The sequence below is a fragment of the Numida meleagris genome, chromosome 6, assembly GCF_002078875.1.
Source record: "Numida meleagris isolate 19003 breed g44 Domestic line chromosome 6, NumMel1.0, whole genome shotgun sequence".
In the NCBI taxonomy this organism is placed as follows: Eukaryota; Metazoa; Chordata; class Aves; order Galliformes; family Numididae; genus Numida; species Numida meleagris.
In genome coordinates, this window is record NC_034414.1 from 53,724,551 (window position 1) to 53,739,129 (window position 14,579).

Here is a 14,579-nt window from a genome sequence, read left to right on the forward strand (position 1 = left end):
CTTTACATACTACTTTGGTAATATGAAGAAGCAGAACTAGAGTCTCTGGACCAGTGAGCCAGCTCACTCCTGCACAGCAGCAACAGCCTTACTATATATATATGTAAATCTATTATCTCTCTTTTTCTCTTAAAGCAGTACAGCCCACTACATTTAGCAGCACTCACATAAAACCTCCCAAACAAGCAGCATTCTCTCTCTCTCCACTACATTAAATACAGGGTATCAGAAACTCCTCTCTGCAGCAGGATCTTGCAAATACTGCAGACATAGAACAGTTAATCTTACAGAAGACAACACTTTTCTGATCTAGCACTGCCTTTAATTGCTAGTGTTGTTCCCACTACTATGGACCAAGGACCAACCTAGGTGGCTGCCAAGGAACCATGGAGTTGACTTCAAAAAGTTTTAGAAAGTCATCGTCAAAAAAAGTGTTAGCTCCTTGTCTCATGTTTGGATTTCCACTCCTCCATCAGCTCTTCTTCAAGGGCAAGACACAGGTATTTGAAAGCTGGAAATTAAAGGTAATGACAGAATTTGAGTTTCAGAATTGACTTAAACAGCTCTCATCAAGATAAAGACAAACCAATACCCCAAGGAAAGTGATGATGGAATAACTGTATGATGAGAAAATCTTTGACTGCTAGGAGCTAGGATCTCATTCAGATACTGATGGCTACTAGAAAAATTAAGCAATTATATCCTGTATTTCCTTATGCCAGAGTTCTCCTTTTACTGAAGAAATTCCATCCATAAGCCATTTAAGTCGTCATAAGAAACAAGCATAAACCTACCTACTCAGCTGAAACTGGAGCATGACAAGAATATTCTGCAACTCTTCAAGCCTTTTAAGTTTTACTTAAAAAGAAAAAACTCACTTTGGTAAGAGTACTTCAAGCCCTTTCATGTTTGACTGCTCTCTTACCTCTCTTACTACCCAAGGAAGCACAACGATGCTGCTAGACAAGCCTCCGTTCAGCAGCTGGGAGGAGAGCCTTCAAAAGGCTCGTACACAGTCAATAACCATCAGCAGAAAAAGGCTTCTTACTGCAAAGTACTGCAAGAGGCAGCACAGAGAAGTGTCACAATTTAGGCACTAGAAGTGTCTGTGCCTCTAGACTACACGTGGGACACCACCTCCTACGCTGACGGTGCAGTCGTGGGCACAGTACAACACTGCCAAGTAGGCTCAGGAAGTATCGACACGGAAAGGCTCCGAGCTAAGGTTACAGGAAGCACCATGCATTACATCAGGGCTTTCTCCCCCTGTTCGTTTTGCCTCATCACATCAGAACTTCAAGCACTCAGAAAGCAAACACAATGTGAAGTATCTTACACACAATGAGGGAATCATTTTATTAGATTATGGAAGACAGCAGCATTACAGTACAAAAAGTTACAAGAGTAGCAGAAAAAAAAGTGTTTTTGGTTTAAATACTTAGGATTATACTGGGGAACATGAGAAGGATAGTACCCTTTTCTAAACTCCTAACCAGGTTATCAAAATAAGTTCTGAATATTCAGCACAAGTAAAAAAGTTACAACAAACATCATTATAAAATGCTTTAATAAATAGTTTCTTTTCTGAAAGGTTTTTTGTTATTTTCTTTTTTAAGAACATGTCAAACGAAAACATACTAAAACAGAAGATCCTGCAAAGCAAATCCTGCGTTCCTGTATAAAATAACTGGTTTCAAAACACTGGTGTTTATATTGTTGGTGGGCCAGAGTTTATACTCTCAAGCATCCGCTCCTCTCACTGGCAGGGTAACTAGGGTATGTAGTGTTATGCTTCTGTGATTAAAATAAACGTAGTTTTGCCCAGTTAACAGCAATAACAAAGCCTTAAAAAAAAATCCTAAGCCATCCCTTACAAATAACCATTTCCAATGAGGTACTCCCATCTTCTGAGCTTGCCAGCCTTTTCTCTTTAGAGCGAAAGATGAATAAAGCACAACAGAAACAAGATTGAGGAAAATATTGTTCCCTTCATTAGGCCTGTATTTAAACGCAAAAAAAAGTAATACCACATGTAATTAACATATTCACAAAAGAAAAACAATGCCTCACTATGTTGGTACTGTACAGTAGATGCACTTGTTAGTGTTCTTGAGATGGGCTGAACATGGGGATAAACAAACATTTCTGGATCTATTTACATGTAAGTGGTTATGCTCCTATGTAAATACAAATGACCAACAGATTCCTAACATTGATTGTATTAACATCATTTTCTAATCTGGACATAATACCAAAAAAAGTCTTATAAACTGCCATAAAACCTCCTTTTCTGCAACATAAATTAAAAGGAATGACATGTAAAAAAAGACCAAAATATTTTAAGTTATTAAATCAAATATACAGAGTGATTCATTTAATATGTACATATTTACAAAAAAGCACTTTCACTATTAGAAAATAAACTGTGTCAGTTGGGGAACCTAGAGTTCTCTCAATTTTACTATATCGATATGGCAGTCTTTGACAGTTGCTATAGAAAAAGTTTCATCTCAAGGCACTTGTCACATGCTTCAATACTGCAATTCTAAAGTAATTAAACAGAAATAAAAAGGCCACTTTTAAACCACAGTTGAAAGATCTCTATAATTGTTTTTTGTTCCTATTACAAAGTGTGTAAGGCAAATTTGGAGAAAATCTTACAGAAGCTACTAACGTAACAAGTGCAGTGAGCTGCCATTAATAGAGATTCAAAGTCAAGAAAGCAGTTTAAAGTTCACACAATTTCCTCAACCAGGAGGTTTTAAAGCCACCATTAAATTAGAGCAAGTAATAAAAAGAAATACATTCTGTAAACAGTGTACAGTCTTTTGTAATAAACTTTACACATATTGAAAATACAACCTCTCCTCTGCCACACAGCGAGTGTATTATAAGTAAACTTTACAAAAATAGCAACTATCAAAGATTACTCATTTTTTTCATCTGACAATTATTGAATAATTTATACAAGGCTAAAGAAACAAAATAAATTTTATTTATTATTATTTTTATTTATTTTTTTTTACGCAAAATAAAGAAACTATGAACATTTGAATCCAGATATTTTTAGTCCTTGATGCAAAGCAGAGATGTCATTTTTCCCCTCCCCAGTAAGGGTAGGCGCAGTCTGCCTACATTCCAAATACAGATTAGTCTCTACTGCCTTCAAAGTTTGATGCATTCACATTTTTTACAGATCTGTTGTCCATTTTGCCTATTTGAAGGGACTTCTTTACTGGACTGCTCTCTGATGCGTCAGATGCCTTTGTGGGCAAAGGCTTTGTGAGTTTGTGAGAGAGGAACTTGTCCATTTCCTCATCTCTTTCCTCCTCTTCATCTTCCTCTTCCTCATACTCTACATACTCCTCTACTGCATCACAAGTTCTCTTTTGAGGAGATATGAAGTTTTTGCATTCGTAACGAATGTCTTTGTTACTGTAAGATCTGTCTATAGGATTTCTGATGGGATTTAAAGGCGCCCACTGGTTATTGGCACCCTCTTCTCTGGGAGGATGACTTCTTTCTCTCTCTTTTCTTCTCTTCCGAGTCCACCACACACAGATGATTATACAGGTCAGCCACACAATGCTAAATACCGCACAAAGAATTGGAACCAAATAATCTAGAGGGCAAATGAGAAAAAGTCTTGAGTTAATGTAGCTATAGAGACAGCACTCGGCAGCTGCAAGAGAAGTATCCATATGTAACTCTGGGTTAGTCTGAAGAAGACTTTTATAATGAAGGAAGATGTGATTAGGGCACAGTAGTGCATGCCCAAAAGGCAACAGTTCATCTAGAAGTGCTCTTCACTATTTTTTTTTTTTTTTAAGTTGGATTTCATCCTGCTTAACGATAGGGGAAAAACACTGCATTTGAGATGATGCTTATTCCCCCTTCTTAATGGGAAAACTGGTTATATAAGCAGCATCTTCAAGCACCTAGCCAAGTTAGCCCAGAATACCTCAGTAAATAACTCAAGGAAAACAAGCCTATCTTTGCAGGAGGCAGACTGAAGAGTATTACCCCTCTAATTTGTTCCAGAAGTAGCACCAGCATTTGTATCAGAAAGACATGCCACATTTTTTACTACGAGACAAGAGCTCCATCAAGTCCACAGACATTTTTCCCCAGTTTCCTATCACAAATCCCATTAGTACTGTCCGAAACTCAAAGACCTACATTATTTCTCTGATAAACAATTTCTGAAGATGTTGGGCATTTCTTAATCGAGAGCTTCTCTTTTTAAAGCAAGGATTCACATATCAGAAGTAGTACTAAGACAGCACGTGCTTTGCTTTTTGTAGCCACAGAATTGTCCTAACTACCACTCCAACCTCTACTCCAACTGTAAATTATCTGCAGTTTTAAAACAATTGCTTACAGAATGATCTGCAAATGTCTGTTCAAAAACCAGCTCTTCAACACCAGTCATTCATGCCAGCATTAAAATGTCTTCTGAACATGTTCTTGGGTAAAGATTATGGTATGCAGGATCTGATATTTCCAAACCATGAGTTAACCAGGAAAATGGTTGGCCTCAGGAGACCTAAAATCATATTTTATCACATTGGGGAAAGACTGTACTCTTAGCAGTAACTCCCAGTCTCAGCTCGTTTTTCCTACGCAATTTAATATTAAACTGTAAATGTGGCAAAGTGGGGAGGAATTTAAGGAAAGGAGCTCTTCACATCAGCCTCTTAGAAATAAAGTTCAGAAAGTTTCCTATGCAACGGATAGCCTCCCTATAGATTCCACATGAATATGCATTTCCCTTAAATTGATTGTCTAAATAATCACCTCCATCTAGAGATTTCAGCATCCCACAGAAATCAGGCTCAAGGACAGAGGGCTTTGCATCAGTGCTTTGAGGTAAGTATACCTCTACACCATGTTTTTTTTTTTAACCTAAAGGTAAAACACCAAATCAAAAGACCACAAGAGACCAGGTCACAGTTAACTCCTTCATAATTACTCCTATTAAAGAATTAGGGGTGGTTAGTCAATACTGAGCATGCATAGTGAAATTAGGAGTCTCGGAAACTCTCATAGCTGGTGCTTGAGAATGAAGTCAACATCTTTCCACTTGCTCTGAGTATCTCTGAATTTCATTAAAAGCGGTGGCAAAGTAATCCATCTCTCTTTTCCCAAGATTTAATGCGTAATCAGAACAGAAAGGCTAAAGTATGTCAGAATCACAGCTCAATTCTTTATCATCTATACAATTTCTGTTCAAGACAAAATCAAAACTTGTTCACTCATTCAGTGAGCTGAGGAAACAGTGCGTTTGCCAAGGCTTTACCAGATGAAAGGAATTCCCCTAAAGAGGTAACATAAGGGAAATGGAACCAGGCAATTTACTCCTTGTTTTGACTGTGGATGGAAGATCTTCCAGAAGATTTTGTTCAGGAGATCTAGGTAAGAGTTGGGAAGGTCTCCTACTGTTGTAAGACTTCGATTTAGGGCCCCTTAACTGAACTGCTGCCTACCAAGAGTCCTCTGCAAAACCTTTTGCCGCTTCCCCCAGGCAGGGAAGCAGTTAAGTAGTACAGGGAAACTGGCTCATTTTGGCATTTCTCTTGGAGAGATGATACAGAGATACAGATCATAGAATCACAGAATGGTTTGGGTTGGAAAGGACCTTTAAGATCATCCAGTTCCAACCCTCCTGCTATAGGCAGGGACATCTCCCTCTAGAGCAGGTTGCTCACAGCCCCATCCAGCCTGGCCTCGAATGCTTCCAGGGAGGGGACATCCACAGCCTCACTGTGCAACCTGTTCCAGTGTCTTACCACCCTCACAGTAAAGAATTTCTTCCTAATATCTAGTCTAAATCTACCCTCTTCCAGTTTAAAGCCATCTTCCCTTGTCCTGTCACTACGTGCCCTTACAAGAAGTCCCTCCCCAGCTTTCCCACAGGCCCCCTTCAGGTACTGGAAGGCTGCTATAAAGTCTCCTCAGAGCCTTCTCCAGGCTGATCACTCCAATCACACCACGTGCTCATGAAAATGAACATGAGGGCTGCTCTGAAAGTAATGCCTCCTATTTCATTATGTCAGCCCACAAACATCAGAGGTGAATGTCAGTGGTATGGTAATAGAGGCTGAACCATCCTACCAATAGTCCATTACATTTTGTTGCTGTGCATCAGACGGCAGCAGAGGCACAGTCTGACAGAATGGCATCTGGTAAGTGTGACCAAAGGTGTGTAAATGAATTCCTTCACTTGGAAGGAAAATCAGACCCATAGACATTCATCAATGCTTGCTTAATGTTTATGGAGACCCAACAGTGAATGTGAATACAGTGAGGAATTATGTAGCACATTTCAGCAGTGCTGTCTCCATCCTGATGTTATTTTTAATATCTCACAGCCTCAGTTTCTATAGTGCAGCAGCACTAAGGGCTAAGGTTTGGTTAAGGTTAATGTTGGAAAATCAGAAAGGATATGAACACAAGAGAAATCCTGATCTTGTGAAAGGCATGCTTAGACTACAGAAAGGAGTTTGAAATCAGAGCCAAAACAGAGGAAATGGTAGGCAGGGACATTATGCTAGAGATTACACTAAATTTAACCCCACGCACAAGCACAGAAACAAGCTTAAAGTCACTTTCCCCTCACTAGTAATAGCAATTGAAGAAACAACTTACTGTACCATTTCTCCACACAAAGACAGACAAGATGCTGACAGTGGGGAATAGAAAACATTTTAAAAACCACAAAGGATGAACGTATTGGAAACCTTACCTGATGATGAATTCCCAACAACTATTGTCTCCACTTTGACTTCAGTTACTGCCAACATAACAGTGCTGTTTTGCCGCTTAGTGATTGCATTTACTATTGTATTAGCAGCATTCTGTATGAGACTATTATCTTGTTCATCTCGATGTGGGACAAAAGACTAGAAGGAAGTAGAAGGAAGGTGAAAAATAGAATTATTGAGATTATTTAGGCACAGAATTCTAACTTTTAAATCCAGCTACACCTGAGTTGATATCTGTGGGTTGAATTTACCTGACAGAAGTTACAAAAAGTAACCTTAAAGCATTCTGTGGCAACAGCATGGATGGCTTAATATGAACTGCAGATGCAGTGTCAGGCTTGGCAGGTAACACACCCTGTTGCTAATAACTAGTGTATCTCAAAAGGCAGCTGACTTCCATGTTCCTTACACTGCTCAGCTAAATTTAGTCATAACTCAAAGCACTTCAAGACATGCGGATTATCTAGATAGAAGCCTGGACTAATAACAGTCTGCTCTATTTATATCATACAGTTTACTTCTTGCATCATCACTCAGCATGTTCTTTACAGTACTGGTAGAGAGACACTCCAGTTTCTGCCTGGATAAACACTACCATGTGAACTAATTATTTACTTGGAAAATCAGCAATAAACGAGCACTGTGCAACTAGGCTAGAAATGTTTCTAAAGCAAACATTTAGCTCAGTAAAGCAACAACTACTTTCACATATCTAACTTGCATTTTACATTTTTCTACTTAAGACATTTAATGAACATCCTGAAGCACCCATACTAGATGCATAGCACCACCTTCTTCACACTGACAAGATCCAATCCCACCACCTGCAACTATATCTCCACTGAGGTCAATAGCCCAAGATATGTTAGAACAGGTAGGAACCTCTTCACTAATTTAGGCTGAATTAGTCTAAGATGAGAGCACAGATACCACTGTAGCCTTCTATCACTAATGAAGCTCGCAGTTCAGCTATCTAGCTGTATATCACATTTCATGAAGTCACAAAATCACTGTACAGTCAGCCTAGGTCAACAACTGCAGTTTCTGCATTGAAGTGAAACAACCTCTTCCCTGGCTCAAACTAATATGAAAACGTTTATATACACACACACCATACTTACAATAGCAACTTCCACTGCATTCTCTGTTGAGTATGACAGATCACATAATATTATCAGAGTTCTGTCCCTGGAAACAGACCTAGTAGCTGGTAAATACCGAATTTCTGAACAGATGTTTTCAGTTGTAGTGCCCTGTTAAAAAAAGATTGTATGACTTCAAATAGAAACAGTACGTCCAAATAGGCATCTTCAGAGTTTTTGCAGTTACTGAAATCTGATGAAAGCAGCAAAGAGGGCAGCAATGTAAGAAACAGTTCTGGAACAAAGGGTAAGAAGTTGAGCTTGTAATGACTACCCTAGTACAGCTCAAGATGGGCTCAGACTGTAAGAAACAATTCACTTCTTTGAAGCTTAAAACAAAATATTCAGTATAAATCCTAACTTTTCCTTGCCCTTTAGGACAAACACATCTGTTTATATCAACAGAAGAGTCTAAAAATAAAATTTGCAAGCAACTGCAAGGAGTTGTATTAGAAACATTAATGTTCCGTGCCCTAACATGGAATATACCTCTACATATATTGCCATACTTCATTAATAATTCTGTTCTCACCTGGGGGACTTTGTTTCCATTAAAAATTAAAGTAATCCTAGCACAGTCATTGTCCAAGTACCCAGAATTAGGAAGACACTTGATATTGGCAGGCAGAGGTTCAGAGGCACTGCATTCTCCCCATTCGGTGCATGGCGGCTGAAAACATTTCATATACTTCTCCTGGCATTCTTGACCCATAGGACACTGGTAATTTGAATTATCCCAATGTTTGTGTAACAGACAAGGCTTTTTCCCACACCACACCTGAAAATAAAGAACAAAAGTACTGTTACAGTTAATTGCTCTTATGCATTGAATCAAAATAAGCAATTGGCATGAGAAGGTCATGATCTACTACTGATTGCAAAAACACACATCTTTCTATGGTCTTAGAAGCAGATAAGAGTTGCTCTTCCAGAAAACGTGAACATTTTGTATTGATTTAAGTGTAAAATGAGAAAAGATCATCCAAGACACTGATGACACTGAGGGGCTTGCAGATTAATCCCACATCACTTTGAACTTCTATATAGATTTTCTGAACCAAACCCAACACAAGTCACATTCACTACACCACTTCTACTCTTTCCTCAAAGCTGCATGCTGCCTTCTGGTACACATCCTCAAGCCTCCCTTCACAACAGGCAATATTTCTTCAGTTGTACATATAGCCGTGTTCCCTTTAGAAGAAAGCTTAAATTCATAGAGTCTAAAAATGCATGTTAAGATTATTAAGTGCAAGTTATTCCTTTGCCTACAGGGCACACCTACTTAAACTAATATGAAGCAGAACAGATCTGTGAGATCCAGAAGTTTTCAAACTAGTGCTTCCAGTGAAACATGGGAGACATCCAGTTGAGGCAATGTCATTAAGTACTATTAGTTCTTATCTTGAGCCACCCACCTAGCCTTACAACTTGTAAAGCAGCACAAGTCTTGTCTCTCTCCCCAGCTGTGATGTAAAGCTGCACAGCTACCACAAATTCACCAAGATATGCTATCACAGCAGGGTTGAAAATCCTTGAGTAGATATGCTAATATGTTCTATCTGCATCTAGGCTAATCATATTTCTTCCAACATACAGTCTATAATAAATATACAAGTGTTGCAATTCGTCAATTCATAAACCTTTTGAAGGACAAAAAGGCAAGTACTGTCCACTAAGGAAACTGTCCTTTACTTCAGAATTTCATAGAATTAGAAGCTCTAAAACCATTTTCAAAGATTTGGCAGAAAAGTTTATCATCTCAAGGATTATTAATCCTTTCCAATTCATATTTCTTTTTCTGTCTGCTTTTAGAGAGTTTGTTATGGCAGGCAGAGAACAGAACAGAAGCTTGTCATTATAAAGGCAATCCCGTAAGTGTTGCTACAAGAAGTCACTGGACATTCAAAGGAAAGTCTGTTTTAGGGGTGACCTATGCAAGAATCTAGACTGAAAAAAGCTATATCAACCTACGCATGCAAATTAAGTATGTTTCAGCCAAATCACTTAAGAAAATAGGTCAAAATACCTACCTTGGTGCAGTCAATACGGCCATCCAAACAGTGGCAGCTGTTGCATTCTTGATCCCACCTGCTGCCATGAGGAAAGGTCATTCCTTTAAGCCAGCAAGGCCTTCCAATTCCAATCACTAAGTAAGAAGTATACAGACACTTCACTTCAGAGTTACTGAATCTGTACACATTTTTAAAACATATCTACTTTTGCTGCTGTTCCTTATACATCAGACTACTGCATATATAGTATTTGATACTAATACATTGTAAACAACTGTTTTTTTGGGGGGTAAAGGTTGATACCAGATACGGGAATACCTTCTTGACATCTAGGACCAACTCTTCCAGGGGGGCAAGTGCATCGGTATCCATTGATTTCATCTATACAAGTGGCACCATATCCACAAGGGGAAGATTGGCATTCATCAATATCTAGATGGAAAATAGGTAAAACTCAATGGCAAGAACATACAACATGGTAATTAAATGACTGTAATTAAACGTTTACCGAGATGTAATCTGACAGCATTGGGTTTTCTAACACGCAAAAGACAGTTTGGCTTCAGAATCAATCTCCTGTCTGGGTAGTACTACATTTCAGCTGTAATCTCTAACAGCCTCTAACAGATTTCTTACATTTCCATCCTAGCTGAAGCCCTGTTGAACAAAGCAGCGATCATATGCTGACTTATCTCACAGAGCAAGGGTACTGGACAACTGGAGGTGAAAATGGCTTCTCTACATTCAGCTTGTGTCAGAACAGGATGTGAGACTGAAGCCCTAGAGTCTGCCATTTAGACTTCACAAAAAAGCACATACTTTCACAAGTTACAGTGCAAGAACTGAACAACGAGATGGCTTGAAAGCATCCCCCTCCAAAAAAAACACAAAAAGGACAAAAAATTCAATCCACTGTAAGAAGAATAATGCAGAGCTTACTTTGTGAGGGACATTTCATGCAACATCTTAACTATGAAATAGTGAATAGTCTTTTTTTTTTTTAAATACAGACTTCATCATCCCTCAGATTCAGTGGCTTAGACATGAAGATCTACTGAAAAAGGTGAGGAAGCACTGTTCTTTCAGATGCACAAAGTTGGGGAAGTGAGCAAAACTAATTCATGCAAATGTCTACCAAAGGTAACAAACCATCCTGCCAAGCTGTGACCCATAGGCCCCAGCTGTTTCATTCCTGATTGTAACCAATCCCTCCCAAAGCATCTTTCAAAGGTTCCACAGAATCACAGAATCATTTAGGTTGGCAAAGAACCTTAAGATCATCAAGTCCAACCACCAACCCAAACACAAAACAACATCCTTTAGGTGCCCACATCTGTGTCTCATCTACTTCCAGGGATGAGGACACCACTTTCTTACGCAGTCTGTTCCAATGCCTAACCACACTTTCCAAGAAGAAATTCTGTAGATTAGATATGAGGAAGAAGCTTCTTCTCTTCAAGAGACATTGGTTTAGGACCATTTAAACAGTTAATTCTGTTAGTCTTATCAGCACCCTGTAAAAGGCATTTTTGTCAGATCTATTCCTTTTGTCTATACCAAACAAAGGGAAAAGCCAGTAATCCCATTACAAATACGCAGTATTTATCTTTGAGTAGTCCTCTCCATTTCACATCTGAAGACAGACAGTTCAATACCCCTTCGGTGAGCACCTGAATGTAGATACACATGTTTATCTGCCATATCTGGTTCTGTATTCACAGATCAGTAACTCAAATCTACTGCCATAAGCACTATAATTACCTACTGACTAGAGGTGTCAGATCATGTACTATCTGGCAGAATGAGGATGTAATCTCTTATCTAAAAGCACAGCACCGGACTGCTGGAGAGGCAGGACCAAGCCCAACAGCATCAAAGTCATCCAAAGAGGTAACGCTGTGCATATATACATGTATGACACTTAGGTCAAAATGGTAGTATTGGATGACAAAACATTTCCCCACAATATTTAAATGCAGTCTACAAGTCTTTCATTTTTCATGTTTCTGTCCTTCAGGTAAACTCCTACATAGAAGTTTTGTTTTATAGCTTCAAAAGATCCTTTATTATATTTCTTGCAAGATGTTGTGCTCTAGTAGCTACATGTTATTCACATGCCAGCACTACACCCCTCATTTTTTGTGATGTCCCAATGTATTTCAGTTTCTAACATTAAATAGTACACTTTGTGTTATCTTTTGATATTTGCTTATTAAAGAACTACTTACATTATACTTTCTATGAAGTAGCATCTTAGACCCTTCAGAAACGCACAACAAAAAGCAGCAACTGAGTCTAATTTTATGTCAAGTCACTTCTGTTCCATTTAATGGAATAAAGAAAGGAACAGAAACTGCCATCACTTGCAAGGTGAGTACCAGTGCCTGACTGACTCAGCTTCTGCTTCTGTTATTTGGAATTCAGCTAACCAAATACAAAAAAAAATTAAGAGCCACAAAGAGCCTGCTTTCTCGTGTGCCAGAATGGTACAGCCTTTCACACCTTTACCCATATAGGTGCTTTACTTACTAATTCTGCAGTCAGGACCTGCAAATCCAGGTGCACATTCACATCGAAACCAGTTCACACCATCAACACAAATGCCTCCATTGTAACTGTAAAAATAATAAATAGTTGCAGAAATATTCTCAGAGTACACACACAAGTCCAAAGATGAACAAAAAACACAGGTTCCTCACATAGCCTCTTCAAATTCTTCCTATTGCCCCAATTTATGGTACTTCGTCACTATTCAACAAAATTAAGTCCTTGCTAGTGTATAATACTAGCCTTAAACTTAGGCTATCTGTATTGTTTCACTGGTCTGTAATTAAAGCTTTGTTAATTTAGCCTTTTGCTACTGTTCAAGGGGACAACCTATTCCATAAGTAGAGAAAGCATACTTTTAGATAAGTAATATTGCTCAGTAACAGCACATCTACAAAAGCATGGGTGGAAGTTCATCAGTGTAACTCAACAAGACAAAGCAGCATTACAAAGCTAATACAGAGCAAGCCTGAGCTTTTACAATTTACAATACATGAAGAGCAGCTTATTGCAGAAGTGGAAAACAGAACAATTAAGTAGATGGCTTGCTCAATCCACATCAATATCTTTCCCCTTCAAAAAATATACGTCAGCTTCTGTATTTAGAATACCCCCCAATACACCTTCCCCCAAAAAAACTTAAATTTATAGAACATTCAGTCTAACTGGATGTTTTCACATTCCTCTAGAACTATTTACTGTAAACTATCAGGTTTTGATTATTTCTCATTCTAAACTAAATTGTAAATACTTGAAGTGTTATCAAGTCTGACTCATTTCATATTATAGTAAGTTGGTCACCAGTCAGTTCTGGCATGGAAACTACACCAAAATATGTTCTGTTCTTATGAGTCAGCACTGTATCGTTCTGTGGGCTTTGCTACTGTCAAGGAACAGATAAAATATGAGTAAGTTGTTTTAGGACTTTTACAAAGGTTGGTTTCAATTATTTCAGATTAGAAATAGTTCTAATCTGGAGTTGAAATCTGTATTCCTGTGTTCAGTCTTATTTTCACAACAGGCACAGAAGTGGAATCCTGCTACTTACCACGGATGAGGGTTGCAGTCGTTGGTATCTATAAAAGAAGAGACCAATGTAACTTCTCTGGCATATTTATTTGTAGGGTACAATATTATAGTTTAAGAGAAAGCAAGCCCAAAAAAGTTCCCCCCTCACACATTTGTAAAGAAAATTCAGTTAGACCTAAAAGACTAAAGGAATACTTTCAGAATACTAAAAATAGTGACAAATGGAAAGTCTTAGAACTTCATTAATCCTGATACATCAACAGCACAGATTGATATAGAGCACGATGGCAACACAAAAAAAACAGGGTATTGGCTGCATTGGTAGTGCCTAAACCAAACATCCCGTAAATGCTTTCTGAAGGACTACTACAACTTTGGTACTTAAGTATACATGCAAGTTGCCAGACCTTTTAAGCATACCTTTTACATTATAAACAATTTGCAGGCCACTTGCAGGTCTTACTCCACCTAACCAATTCATTATGTTGGTACACTGAAACAGTTAACTGCTAACCTCAGAGAAATCAGCTGTAAATTCTGGAATACACACTACTGCCTTATTTTCCACATACTTTTTGTTATTAAAATTAACATGCAGAGCAAAACAATCCCCATAGACACATATTCCTGAAGATTATTTTTCTGTAAGAGGCTGAAAGACTTACTTTGGCAGAAAGCTGAGACAAAAAAGAAATACGACAAGTTCTTCATTCATTAGTCAAGCATCATCTTCCCATCTACTTCCCACCTTGAATGATTCAGATATTTTGGCACCTGAACACTATAAGCTTGCTTTGTTTCAATTAAACACTCCTAGTAGCTCAGGGGAATAAAGGAGAGAAGCCTTACTCTGCGTGCATGTACGTCCTTCCCATCCTTCTTTGCAGATACAAGAAAAGGAGTCTCCACTGCCAACACATGTTCCACCATTCATGCAAGGGTTTGGAATACAGCTGCTGTTTTTAGCTTTGAAAATAGAGAAGGTATCTATTCAGCATGACAAATAAGATATACTGATCATCTGGATATGTCAAGATGACTAACCTGAATAGTATTTGAGTTAGCATCACAAGACTCAGAAG

At 38.4% G+C, this 14,579-nt stretch overlaps 1 protein-coding gene across 1 annotated transcript in view; it reads right to left on the reverse strand.

The window, feature by feature from the left end:
* Positions 1,329-14,579, reverse strand: part of JAG2 (jagged 2) — a 66,747-nt gene continuing 53,496 nt past the window's right edge. The window contains exons 18-26 of the mRNA XM_021403375.1: positions 14,347-14,463; positions 13,517-13,544; positions 12,451-12,536; positions 10,240-10,353; positions 9,940-10,055; positions 8,439-8,684; positions 7,886-8,017; positions 6,746-6,902; positions 1,329-3,622 (exon numbers count right to left, since the gene is read on the reverse strand). Of these exons, the coding sequence (XP_021259050.1) occupies positions 3,150-3,622; positions 6,746-6,902; positions 7,886-8,017; positions 8,439-8,684; positions 9,940-10,055; positions 10,240-10,353; positions 12,451-12,536; positions 13,517-13,544; positions 14,347-14,463 (1,469 nt within the window). The 3' untranslated portion in view covers positions 1,329-3,149. The remainder of the gene's footprint in view (positions 3,623-6,745; positions 6,903-7,885; positions 8,018-8,438; positions 8,685-9,939; positions 10,056-10,239; positions 10,354-12,450; positions 12,537-13,516; positions 13,545-14,346; positions 14,464-14,579) is intronic.